At 33.2% G+C, this 14,266-nt stretch overlaps 1 protein-coding gene across 1 annotated transcript in view; it reads right to left on the minus strand.

Moving 5' to 3' along the window:
* Positions 1–6,956: 6,956 nt before the first annotated feature.
* The window catches only part of LOC129809785 (cardioacceleratory peptide receptor), a 135,161-nt gene continuing 127,851 nt past the window's right edge, over positions 6,957–14,266 (minus strand). Inside the window, exons 10-11 of the mRNA XM_055859873.1 lie at positions 13,639–13,924; positions 6,957–8,038 (exon numbers count right to left, since the gene is read on the minus strand). Coding sequence (XP_055715848.1) covers positions 7,801–8,038; positions 13,639–13,924 — 524 coding nt within the window. The 3' untranslated portion in view covers positions 6,957–7,800. The remainder of the gene's footprint in view (positions 8,039–13,638; positions 13,925–14,266) is intronic.

A 14,266-nucleotide genomic window follows, 5' to 3' on the forward strand; every position in this document is an offset into this window, starting at 1 on the left:
TAGAAATCCAAATCACGAATTTCTGCAAAATACTTCTCTTTACGATAAGTTTCCTGAACCGTTCGTTAGTAGTGCTCTTAGGGTATCAGCAGGCCTTAATTTAGGTAGTTTTGACAGTAAGGCAGCTATTATTCCCCAATATGCTCCTTGGAAATTTAATAAAGATTTAGTTGACATTAGTTTAAGTATAAATAAAAAAGATAACACGCATCCAATGCAATTTAAATCAGAATTTAATATAAAAATGTTGAAATACGAATCATACGAAAAAATTTTTACTGACGGCTCTAAAGGAGATTTGGGAACTGGTTACAGTGTGGTCTCTAGTGATAATGTTCTACAGTGCGTTAAAATCCCTAACTTTTGTTCAATTTTTTATGCAGAAGCAAAAGCAATTTTAGATGCTTGTACTGTTCCCTTAGAACTGGGGACAAAAAGATTAATCATTACAGACAGTTTGTCAGTACTAAAAGCAATTCTTAATATTAAAAATAATGACACTATCATTAGTGAAATAAGAGACATATTGATATTAAATAAGTCAAACATAAAACTCCTTTGGTGTCCTGGGCACTGTGGAGTAAGTCTTAATGAGAAGGCCGATAAAGTAGCCAAAGATGCCACTAATAAATATTTCCCAGATAATCAGGATTGTAGTCAAAAAGATTTAAAATATTTCACAAAAGAGCAATGGAAAAAAGTACAAGATTTTAAATGGAATGAAGTATCAGAATTTGCAAATAAACTTAGAAAAGTTAAAAAAGATCCTTTTGGCTATAAATATAATGATAAACATTCTAGAAGAAATGAAACAGTCTTAAATAGGTTAAGGATAGGACATACGAATGTAACTCATAATTTCCTCATGAACAGAGAGGATCCTCCAATATGTGACGTATGTAATGTACAAATAACTGTAGATCATATTTTATCACAATGTACAAAATATTTAACACAGCGACAAGAAATAGGTTTAAGTCAAAACATAGCTGAAATTCTGTCAGAAAATATTGAATGTGAAAACAAAGTAATTAGATTTCTCAAAATGACTAATTTATATAACGATATATAAGAAAGGCTAAGCCTGTACTGTACAAACATTCTTATTTTTAAGATTTAATAATGTTAAAAAAAACCTATGTAACCCACCAATGCACATATGGCAGCTTTTGCAGCTTGGTGCATCTTTATATTTTCAATAAATCAATCAATCTTTTGTAAAGTTAGTTTAATTGGTTTAGATTTAAGATTTCTTCTTTACCTTAGTATTTTGGAAATACCAAAAAATTACCTAGACTTTATAACATAATATTCTTAACATAAAAAATTTGTTAAATACTAAGGGAAAAACTTTGAGCTCCTTGAGCTCTAAATAAATGTAAAAATACAAACCTTTCTGAAAGTCTTCAGCAAATTCTGTTGAATTATCCAAGTTTTTTGTTTTCTTGCAAAAATTTTCAATTTCTCCTACATTAAAGAAAGAATCCCAAAATACGACAAACTTTTACGAAGTATTTTTCTCTGTAAAAATTCTTTTGAAGTGGTAACATCCTCAGGAATTTTGTGGGTTGAAAGTTGTTCTGAGTGAAAATATTTTACCATTGACACTTGTTCAATTGCCTTTTGTGGAGTGGTGATGGTATTCAAACAATCTCAAGAAATCCTTTTCCTTCCTCAATCGAATTCTCTGTCTCTGGGGTTCTTGTTCTTTTTATTTCCAATTCATTTATCGTCACCCCTTGTACTTTATTTACTCTTTTCCTGTGCTCCAAGCACAACTGAGTGCGAAATGCTTTTGGCAAGGGAGCTTTTGGGGTTCAGGAGAGAGATAATTTAGGCCAGGTTAGAGGAAGACACAGCATGGCTTCATGAGCATCCAATTCACGAAAACACTTCATGTTAATGGCATGGCATGAATTTCTAAAGAAAGAATCTAAGGGCAACAGCTGCTGAAATTGTTGATTTGCATTTTTCACCTCGAGTGAATTCTGTGGTGTAAAATTGAGGGGTAGGTTTCACGCTTTCCATAGTAGTAATAATAATAAGAGTGTTTACTGTATTTTGGGTTTATTCACATTCACTATACATTCATGTTCCAATTCATGTGTACACAAACACTGCGGGGTTCTCATGCGTGAGCTTTTATGCCTCCGCGGAGCTTCCAGAAAGGAAAAGTACGTGGGAAAAAATGGAATGAGAACCCCACTCACATCATTGTATAATCTGCAATAACCCTCAGAGTACATGAAACAATGCCTTATCTTCAGTCTAATTTTCACTTTTGAATTATAAACCTGCGTCACACTTTCCATATGCCTCAAAATTCTTTAGAGGATGCCTCACAGACTTCTCTCCACCCCGAGAGAGTCTCTTAATTCTAACAAAAATACTCTTTTTTGGCACAGTGTCACACTATCAAAAAGTCTCCTAAGGAATAGAAAAAGGACAATCATACAAAATTACATTAGTTTTTATGACTTTCATACGCTTTTATCGCGTCTTGGAAAAACTAAAGGAAAATAATACTCTGGATAGTAAATTTTATAAAATAGGAAGAAGCAATGGAACCACCAGGGATCACATTCGACAAATCCTTATTAAACTTTTAACCAAAAATCTTTTTTTTAGTGCAATTTTTGAAAACAATTTCTGATATTAACCGAAGGGGTAGACAACTGCCAGCCTTTGTAAAGTATACGATACCTGATCATCTACGATAGACGTAAATATTTGTCGATCTTCGCAGGGATTGCGCTGTTCTTAGTAATCTTTGGTAAAAATCGTCCTATCCTGTCGACTTTTTAAAGAGTTTTCGAACCCGTCAAGCTCTTCGTATGGCATAGATCTTCTGATACTTGGAAAAATTGAGCCGATCAATCAGTCTTTACAAAGATGGTGCAAATTTGTCGATCGTTTTCAAACATTTTGGCGATCTTGCGAATTTTATGCAAAAACCATTTTGTTTACCGATTTTTTGATAAGATCGTGCCAATTATCCCAAAGATCAAGTAGATCTCTGTACGGATCGTGTCGATCTTCTGATCTTTTGCAATGATTGTGGTAATCTATCATTGGTAAAAATAAAAAGATCAAATCGATTTAAATTTGATCCTTTTGTAAAGGATGGATCAAGTCTCAAACTTTGAATGCACACTTATCTTAATAGAACATGCTCCATCCTTTTTCAAAACGATCAAATTTCGATCAATTTGATCCTTTTGTTTTTACCAGTGATCGATACCTGAAATTTTTATAAAAGTTTAGGCGATCTCTTGTTTTTTTTCGCAATGATCGTGTCAATTTTTTGACTTTCGCAATATTAGTGATGATCACACGATCTATTTGCAAAGATCATGTCGATCGGTTGATCTTCGGAATTATTGCAAAGGATATTCCATCTACTGATTTTGACAAGACCATGTCAATTATCCCAAAAATCGAGTAGGTCTCTGCACATATCGTATCGATCTACTGAACCCTGAAATTTTTGCTAAGTTTCAAGCGATCTCTTGTTTTTTCTTGCAATGATCGTATTGATTTTATGAGTTTTGCAAAAGTCGTGCTGATCTAACAATCTTTTTACAAAGATCATGGCGATTAGGTGACCTTTAAAATTTTAGCAAGGGCCATTCTATCTACTAATGTTTGACTAGATCATACCATTCATCCCAAAAATCGAGTAACCTCTGCATAAATCTCTGTACCGATCTTCAGTTCTTTGCAAAGATTGACACAATCTATCGAATGGATATCCTAAAGTTTTACTGAGATTAAGTCGATCACCTGTTTTTGTTTATTTTTTTCTGCAATGATCGTGTTGATCTTACGACTTTTGCAAAAGTTGTGCTGCTTAAACGGTCTTTTTCCATTAGGTCATATTCTATGTACGGATCTTTGCAAAGATCGTGATAATCTTTCCAAAGATGAACCTGATTTCTACATAGTTCGTACTGATGTTCTAATCTTTGCAAAGATTGTCCTGCTCTATCAACCTTTTTTTTTTTTGAAAGATCGTGGCGCTCAGTTGGTGTTCACAAAGATGGTATCGATCTATCGATTTGTCGCTTTTGCTTTGCTAAATGATCTATCTACCTACTCAACCTTCCCTTTGAATTATCGAGCTTTAAAAATAAGTATTACTCAATTTATTGTTTGTTTTCTGTATTTTAAAAATATTTTTGAAAGATTTGTTTTATTAAAAATTATTAAGATTTTGGTGAGACCGTGGCAGATTAGCCACATATAGCATTAGATAGTGGTGTCTAATGCTTTGTCTTTGAAGGAATATTGAGGAAGAGTGGTTTCCTTACTTCCCTTACTATTCATTGAGATTTTTATTAGCTTCATACAAACTTTTTTTGTACAAATTATACGCAATCAAATATTTCATTTGGTGGCTAATGCTACCCCGGTCTCCCCTACTAAATTAATATATTTCTGATAATAAAAATTAAAAATTTGGAAAATTGTCCTAATATTTTTTTTTTTAATTTAAACATTTTGCTAAGAATTTACTAGAAGAAATTGCAAAATTAAATAAATAAATTATACCTCATTTTGGCCAAATGCAGGGTTTTACTGAACAACATTTCAAATGTACCTGCTTCAATTTTATTTCTAAAGTAGTATCCACATGTAATTAAACTTTAATAATATCAGTAACAAGGGCCGAAGTCATGTAAGTTAAAGTGTCCTCGAATCGACTGGTTCCTCGACTCGACCGGTGGTCAATATTTTTGAATGTTTTAATGGTGAATTTCTATAAAATTGTTAATGATAAATTGAATAAATTGAATAAATAACTCTACCGGCCGAATTGAGGAACCGGTCGACTTGAGGTCACTTTACCTTAATTCATAACTTTCTTAAATCCAAGTAAAAGATCTTTGAAAATACCACATTTTTAGCGATTCAAAATCGTCGGTTTAACGGTGTCTAAAGGAGATAAATGTATAGTGTCTTCTCCTTAATTCCGATTGTAGCCCTTCCGGACTACCGACACTCACTATGAATAGGTGATTGCCATTTTTCGGGATTCGGAGTTTCTGGCATTGTGGCATCCCTTAATCAAAATGCAATAATTTTATTTCAAATCTTTGAGACTTAAGAAAGAAATTAGAACTAAACTCGCTCAGAAAAAAAAGATTTGTCAAAAGATTTGTAGATTTGGAGGTAAATTTGTAACCTAACAAACTTTGGAGGTAATGGTTTGTAGTTTTACAGCCGAATTTGTAACTGAGCATATTACAAATAAAGGTTTGTACAGCTACAAACTTTGGAGGTAAAAGTTTGTAACTCATTCATTTTACAAACAAAGGTTTGTTCAGCTACAAACTTTGGAGGTAAAGGGCTGTAACTATTAAAGTTTCAATTTTCACTGTTTTTCGAAATTTAAACCGATATTATTTTTAATAATAATAATGAAAATAATAAGAAGCCATAAAATAGTAAGTAAAATTCTTTTTTAAAGCAGTTAATTATTATAAGTACGTGATGTTCCTTCCCAACTGAGTTCTTTATTTTTAATATTTTGGCGAAAAATGAATGCCGAGTAGTACAATTGGTTGCAGATTTTTTTCTTTTTTTGACAGATTCGTGAATTAAAATAATTATTTAAATATATGAATAAACGCAAAATATAGACAACTCGAAACAAGATTTTTCGTACTCAATTGGTTTTCAATTTAGAGAAGGAAATATATAAATATCAAAATATCAAACACAAGATTTTTAAAGTAAATTATATTATATTTTCATAACAACAATTAACAAAAAGTTATTTTTTTTTAAATTATTTTTTAACTCCTTTGGAAAATTGTTTAATTTCCGCTCTCACACTGCCCTTGGACTCGCATATTTATATTCAGATCTATAAAATTCCAAGGCTGTTGGGATTGTGGCTCAGCTGTTACTTACGGACTAGGATGCAAAAGCAATGAAGCAATGGATGAAAATTCATGAGAAATAATTAGAGAAAATTACAATTTTTACAAAGTGAGGTTACATCGGAAAAGAAACTTCCATACCGATTAATCACGGGTATACTGCATCATAATTCCTTTCCACACACTGTGCATGAAGCACAGCATCAGTAATTTAAAGATTACCACCCAAAAAACTCATTTTTTTGCAATTCTCTTTGAATAAATTGTATTATATTTGAAAAATGTTTACACTCGCTCACACCGTAACTGGAGAAATATCGGATAATGACTACAGCGCCACTGATGTTGACTAAACCTGGATTTGAATTCAACGTTTTGTGCGTTTACAATATGTTATCTGAAAATAACCGGGTTTTTATATGAATGAACGCTACTTTAAGTAGGTTTTCAATTGTTTTGCAATTTTTGTAATCATAAATTTCCAATCTAAGGCTAATTGCATTTAAATCTATTAATTTAGACAAAAACAGGCAAATATCTGAAAGAGAAAAAAAGTATTCACTATTGTAAACCCAGTTCATCCTCTGTAATCCATTTCTCTCACTCGCACACACTCGCACATGTAATTTTATGAAAAATTAACCGAGAACCCAATTAATCCGCTTTTTATATGTTGAGAGATTAAAAATAAAGAAATAAATAAAAAAGTAATAAATATTTCATTACAGTTACAGCTCTTTACAAATAAGTTTGTTCTAGAGCAAAAGGTTTGTAAAATAGGCGACCTACAAACCTTTAACTCCAAAGTTTGTAGCTGAACAAACCTTTGTTTGTATATTGAATGAGTTACAAACTTTTAACTCCAAGGTTTGTAGCTGTACAAACTTAGTTTGTAAAGATGCTAAATTACAAATTCGGCTGTAAAACTACAAACCTTTTTACAAACTTTTGTATTGGAACCACATTCTACCTCCATTTGTAACTTTTTATATGGAAACTACAAAACTTGAACTCCTTTTCTACAAACTTTTTTTTTCTGAGCGAAGTACACACCTTATCTTTCTCTTCCTTAATTCATTAAAGAAAATATATTCTTAGAACGAAAGTGATCCCTTGTGGTTTTGAATTCCATTCTATGAGCCATATGAGCTTGATGGAATAAAACATCAAGCAATTGTTCAGACTTTGAAGAGAATCCTGTGTGAAGTTGAATTACAGAATTTCCAAAAAGAAATATTGCCAGGAATACGAAGAGTTCTTCATTGAGAATATTAGATCATGAAGAATTTTCCAAGAAGACTCTGCCTCTGAAAAATTTCTTTGACTCAAAGGAAAAACACAAATGGTGCCAATTGTTGTGCTTTTTGCACATGAACATCCCCTTACGTAAAATATTCGTCAAAAATATCTAAAAATCTACTCAGTATAGCTTCAAATTTGTCCCATGTAAATTTTTTTCATCGTATAAGAAATGTATGTCTCATTGCCTAAATTCTTTTTTTTTCTTCTTTGTTTGCTAGAAAATTCGACGTCTCTTTTATATACTCCATATGTTTGTCCCCCGAAATATTGTCTTTCCATCGTTGTTGGATGGAAATAAAAGTCATAAGGGTTGCGGCATTAATAATGGCCTGTCCATACTTTTGGCTTCCTCGAGGAAATCTTCAATTTTTGTGATAAAATAATTTCGAAGAACTACGAAATTCAGAATATTTGATAAGTTAGGTATATCGAAAGTCTCAGAATTATTTTGTCATTAAAATGGAAGGTTTCTGCATGAATGTCATAAGTATGGAAAGGCCGTAAGTGATGCCATAACCCTATCATTTAGCAATAAATTTAGTTTGCATATACAAAAATGCCCAAGTTGCTAATAAATAAATAAATTAAATGGGTTTTATGGGAATATTAACTACTACACTTCTGACATGATGATGGTCTTTGGACGCTCAGCAATCATGACCCGTGCTGGACGCATGCATGAGGCTGAACGTCTGGAGACGGTGAGGGAGGTCGTCAGGGTCCTCATGGAGTCACTACTGTTGTGCAGTCTTGGTCCCCCGGTCACGCCACATCTGTTCTGGGCATGATTGGCCTGTTCCCGAGACTTGAAGCACCACGAAGACGCCAGCCAGCGAAAAGGCGGAAGACGTCTGCAATGGTAAAAGTTAAGGCAGATATGCATGAGAATCTTTGCAATTTCCCAGAAAATCTCAATAATTTCTAAGAAAATTAATTATAAGAAGATGAATCCTCAGGAATTCTTCCGCAAAATCATATTTTCTCCATAAATTTAAGTCAGCAAAAGACTATGAGGAGGATGAGTATCTTGAGAAAAGTCGAACTTCCCCTGCTTCTCAGTTATAAATTTTTTCAGTATTTATGCTCAGAAATACCCTGATATGCCTCCTTAATGCAGTGCATTCAGAGCGGAAGGGAGATATCATTTTGCAAAATAATTCCTCTAGAAATTGGATAAGAAAGTTCTACTTCATTGTTGAATGATACACTCAGAGAACATTCCATTTCAGATTAAATTTCTTGTTCAAAGTTTAAGCATGAAAAACGACAGAATAAGTTGGAAAATTCATTTTCATCAACTGCCTCAAATAATAGTATTAAATATCAAAGAGTTATTGCAAAAGTTTCTCAGCAACATTTTAATTATACTGGTCATCAAAAGATTTATGTATAATTGTGGAATCGTTTTTCATTTTATCCTGGAGGATCCTCTTATTGTTTACAAATTAACTGGCACTGCCTCTCTACACTTGGGGTAATGTAATATTCCAGGTAAAAAAGGTTACCCTTTAAGAACAACGAGGTTATTTACATAGAAAAGAGCCCTCTTAACTTTGAAGAACATGATGGATATTCTCCCAATTCTTCTTCAAAAATATGCTTCAATTAAGGTAAAATGGGTAAAATTGTAAAGTACTTGTAGTTTAAAATTCCAACTCAATAGGGAATTTCCAGAGCTCGAAATTATTGATAAATAAACCTTTTTGCTGAAGCTTTTATTTAATAAACAAGAATATATACTTCAACTCTATAGAAAAGCTCTTGAGTAAATCTCTGAATGTAGAGAATATTAAAAATCCATTTCGAGAGAAGAAACCAACTAAAATTATAAATTGATGGCAATTTATAAAAAGGCATCGTCAGTTTAGAGCTTAAAGCAGAAAGTCTTGTAGCAATTTAACAGGAAAAGTCAATTTAATCATTGACAGATCTTGAAAAATAAAACTCTCGCTGAGTTCCTAATTAATCATATTTTAAGTCTTTGCCGAAAAGCTTGAGGGAAATTGTGCCAAATCTCGGACAAGTTGCATACACACAGAAAAATGGAAAATTCTTAAACAGAAACACCCACGAATTTAATTTCAAATCCCATCCAATGAATGCCAATGCCTTAATTCTAAATCCTTGATCATTTAGTTTTAGTTGCAATTTGCAAATCTGTAGACATTTTACATTTTCCAGCTAATGCGGAACTTAAGTTCCCGATCTCTTAATTCGAAAGAGCTAGGGATTCTAGCCCATTTTTTTCACTCAGAGCTTCTAAACTTAAACGCCTCGGGGATTCACGTCCAATTTAAGTTCCCAGGATCTTATATATTCTTAAATTTAGAGTCAAAATTTTTCTGTGTGTATAAAACTGGAGATCTATCCCAGTTTCTTAAGGTCGAATAAATTATTCGCCTTTTAATATTTATTTTTTTGTAAACATGTTACCAAAAATCTTGCCTGATAAGAATGTACGGGAATGTTGGCATGGGTCGTACACAATAAACCTCCAAACGGTGAGAATTTTTACTTTGCTTGCGAATATCGCATTGCCCTAAAAAGGTTGCCTACATTGTTTGACCTTATACGGGCTTCACACCTAAGACTTAGCCATGTTCCTTAACTTAACTACTCTGATTTCTTATAAATTAAAATTCTTTGGAAGAATTTATTTAGCTTGGATCGTTAAGTACAAGGCCTTTTAAATTTAAAAAAAAAACAATGAAATTGATTGATATTTCGGATTTCGAGACCTTCAAGATCTCGGCTGAACCTCTGGTCTGAAGACTACTTTAGGCCAATAGCCCGTCTCAAATTCAAGGCTTTGAGTTCGAAACTTAATACTATTAAAACAAATAGAGTTTTCAGGAGTGTTTTTGGTATAACTTCAACCCTTTAAGGGCGAGACACTTGTTACGGACGGGTAATCAACAACCAAAAATTAAACCGATAAACTAAATTTGTGAAACGAACTTCGGAAGGTCCAACAGAGTTTCATTCGGTGTATTTTTGCCTCTGTGAAGTATAGGGGCAAAAATAGCTCAAAAAAATTAAATAATTTTTCTGACAATGGCCTCGAATCTGAGACCAAAATCAAGATCAAAATTTCAAGCTTTCAAATATTTCCAAGATCAGAATTTCATAATCCGATGCGAAGCATTTATGGAACTTAAAATGTCTTAGCTAAGAACCAAGATTTCAAGACACACTTAACACTTTAACATATTTCCACACTTAACGAAACGTAATTTCTAACATATATCTTCATTTCTTTGTCGAATTTATTGAAATTTCGTCATATAAATTAGAAAAAAATAATTATAGGTTGTATTAAATAATATACGACAGGATATTATCGGACACAAAACTTGTGACGTGTGACAAACCCTGAAATGCTTATGCAAGATGTCATTCTTTTGCAGGTATTCTCAGGGTGTTGTACTTCAAAACATACATCTAGAACGTTTTGAACCATTACGATTAAATTACATGATCAAACATCCGAGCGCCTCCGACAGGTTCTTGGAATTACTTCAAGGAAATAAGAAATTTGAGGTCTTGGAATCTTGAAATATTGGTTCTAGAATTGCAAATCTTGATATCCACACGGTTTGTGTCTTGGATTTCAAGATTCCAAGACATTTGACAGATTTGACATCTTGATCTTGATTTTTTTGATTTCAGAATACCAAAATCTTGAAATTTTCTTGATCTTGATCTTGGTCTCAGAATTTAGGCCAAGACCTATGAATGAATTATTGTTCTAATGAAAATTATTATGTATAGTCATTGTAGTTTTTAGTGTCAGGACGTTTTCGCTTAAAAGAAAATTTGAAAATATAAAAAAAATAATAAATATCATTTATCAATGCGGTAATTTGAAAATTTGTTACTTTTGAGCTTAAATATTTACAATAACAAATAGTTGGATATTTACAAAAAATAGTCTGGATTCCTACAACTTTGTTGTGCTTTGCGATATGTACAAACATTAGAAAGAAATTAGTTTATGAAGTCAGAAAAAATTATTTTCTCACACAAAATTTAATTTTTTGTGTGTTGAGAAAAAAGAAAAAAGAAAAAAGTATATCGAAAATAGAATTAAAAAAATATTAATATTAAAGCCATTTTTAAACCGAATTTGGAACAAATAAATCTCAATCTAATGCGGAGCAGTGTAAAAGCTTCATTGCTTTCGGAACACTTCCAAAAATTTTTCGTAGAAGGAAACCTCTTTTCTATCTATGACAGTCTACAACCTCTAAAAATTAAGAGAAATAAAATTTTTGGAATATTAGGAAACAAAGGAAGTGTCCGATATTATAAGCTGTTCGAAATTTAGCACAGTAACCTCATGTTCGACATACTTTCAAAAATCCAACATATCGCAAAGAGTTATTTATTATATTTATTTTGAAATATTATCATAATTAAATTATGAAAATAACTATAACTATAATGAAAGGGTTATCTTATCCTACCTATCTCGTAAATTTGAGTATTCTGAAAATCTGGAATGGTTTGATATTTTTTTCAGGCATAAATTATCTAAAAACAATATGGTCACGGATCTAAATTTGATTTTTTGAATCCTGTGCAATTTAAACTTGATAAGTGTTATGGACATTTCACAAAAGGATATGATGAGGGACTATGACTGTGAGGCGTAACGACAGAAAATTTGACTTACTTCTTTGAAGCAATGCTAATAAAATTTGTATAAGAAACAATTTTAAAGAAATTTGATATTTGGAAAAAGTTAAAATCCAATGCAGATGGATTCGAAATTCCAATACCTTTCCAAAAAACCTAAATTTAACCAAATCGGTTGAAAAATGAGCCCTCCAAAGTAGGGTAAGTGCTCATAATTTTGGGCAGTCTGCTTATAAGCATCGAAGTTCCAAGTTTGAAGTGCGATATTTTCTATACTAATTGACATTTCTTGTTACTCTCTTTTCAGAAGGGTTGTTTAGAAACTTAGCAAGCTATTTATCGTCTTATTTTTATTAAAATTAGTTTTAATACGTTTAAAAATGAATTGATATGTAGAGGTGACTTTGGCTCTTATTTTGGACAACTTGTTTATTAATTTGGCCAACTTGGCTGTAAATTTGGACAGTTAATCCGCCTCAGCAGGATGCCCATTGTTTTGCATTTGATGAACCAATCTTACCAAGTCCTCTTCCTGTTCATGTAAGGGAAACGTAGAATGTCACAGAAGCCCGGAAACTTTCCATATCATTCATTAAAGTGAGTTGACTTCGGTACTCCAAGTACGCGCGGATTCGCTCATTCCCTGACCTTTCCGGGAGCCTTTCAAGGCATTTCTCGCTACATCTCTTTCGTAGAGATGATGCTCCTTTGTTTCTCCAGGCATTTGTCCAACCTAGTCATCACAAAAGCTAAAACTTCACGAAATTTCGTGAGAAAAACACCTGTCCAAAATAAGAGCCATCACCTCACTGGTGAATGTCTTAAAAAATCTCCCATTTTTCACACGAAAAATATAATTCACAAGGCAAATCTCACTTCAGATCAAATGTACAAATCATCAGTAACGTGAATCAACACAATATTCAATGAATATTCAATAATATCACTCAAAAACAGCGAACAAACTTTGTTAGTACTTCACCAAAACTAAATAAGACTGAAGTAAGCCACGAAGTTCTGTCATATTTCTCGTAAGCAATTGCTCATACTGAATTTTCAACAAAGCAATTTCAACTCAAATCATATTCAAAATTTAACGTATTTAGTGTTAATATCTTCCAAAAAGAACAAATATTTAGATAGAATTCATTGTTCATCAAATATTAGAATATAAATCCATCATTTTAATCAATTTATTTTTAGTGTCCAATGTTATCCTCAAAGTGTCCAAAATAAAAAACTGGACAAAATTATGAGCCTTTCCCCTAGTTGACTTTTAAATCTTCAATATTACAAAATGGTAAATTTTCCGGTCATAGGTAGGTTTAGACGAAAGGTTTTGCCTGGACTACCTTTAAAACCCTCTACCTCTACCTTAGTCGTCTCTGGACTTTAGTCGTAAATGTGTCGAGGGCGTTAGGAGATTTCTTTAGGTTCCGAACACCCCTTGTGGGAAGGTCAAAGTTCCTCTATGGAACGTTGTGCTACCTACAGGCATCCTTAAACACTTAAGAAATAATCGACATAAGTTCAAGTAGTGTAGACATATCAGTGTTTACAACTACTCTTTGTTTACTATTGCCCCAGTTGCCCTTATATAAGATTATTTTGTCCTCTAAATTGTAGTAGATCAGTTGGTAAAGTAATATCTCTATGACTGTGAGATCTTGGTTTCGCAACTCGTCAGCCGCAGATTTTTCAGCAGCCATATAGAATTAGTCCAATGAATGAATGAACAGTAATGCCAATGCAATGACTATGTACTATGTTCTAAAAAATATAGAGAAATTTCTCGATGAAGGTGAGGACTTACCTGAGTGCCCGGCAGACTTGTGTTGAGAAGAGGCAGTAGATGAGCGGATTGGCGGCCGAATTGAGTGGCGCCAGGCTCTGGATGAACGTGGCAATGGCGATATTGGTCTGCGTCCGCGGGATCTGATTGAAGACCTGCAGCAGATCGAAGACAATATAGGGAGACCAGCACACCACGAACACTATCACAATCACGATGGTCATCTTCACCGTCTTCACTTTGGCACGTGGAATGATGCCGCGCGAACTTGCACGGCGACTTCCTCGATCGATTCCTCCACGTCGATCTGCAACGGAATCCCTAAGTAATCTCATTCATAGTACGTTAAGTCCTAGTTCTCGAATTCCCGGAAATATATTCAGACAAGTAAGATAATACCTTCCATGAGAGGAAGTTCTTAGATTTTCTCTAGAGAAGTATCAAAAAATATTACATGGAAATATTCACCGGCAAATTCGAGAACAAGAACAAGTGGATATATCTCGAGAAGGAGTTGAAAGGGGCATTTGGGATGCACAGCACATCTGAAAGTGGTGCTGAGTGTCCATGACTCGGACATCTCGGAAGATGATGGTGGAGAAAAAAATGATGGGAAAAATCGCTGTCGGAGATGAATGTTTTTTCGAGG

This window comes from Phlebotomus papatasi, chromosome 1, assembly GCF_024763615.1.
Source record: "Phlebotomus papatasi isolate M1 chromosome 1, Ppap_2.1, whole genome shotgun sequence".
NCBI lineage: Eukaryota > Metazoa > Arthropoda > Insecta > Diptera > Psychodidae > Phlebotomus > Phlebotomus papatasi.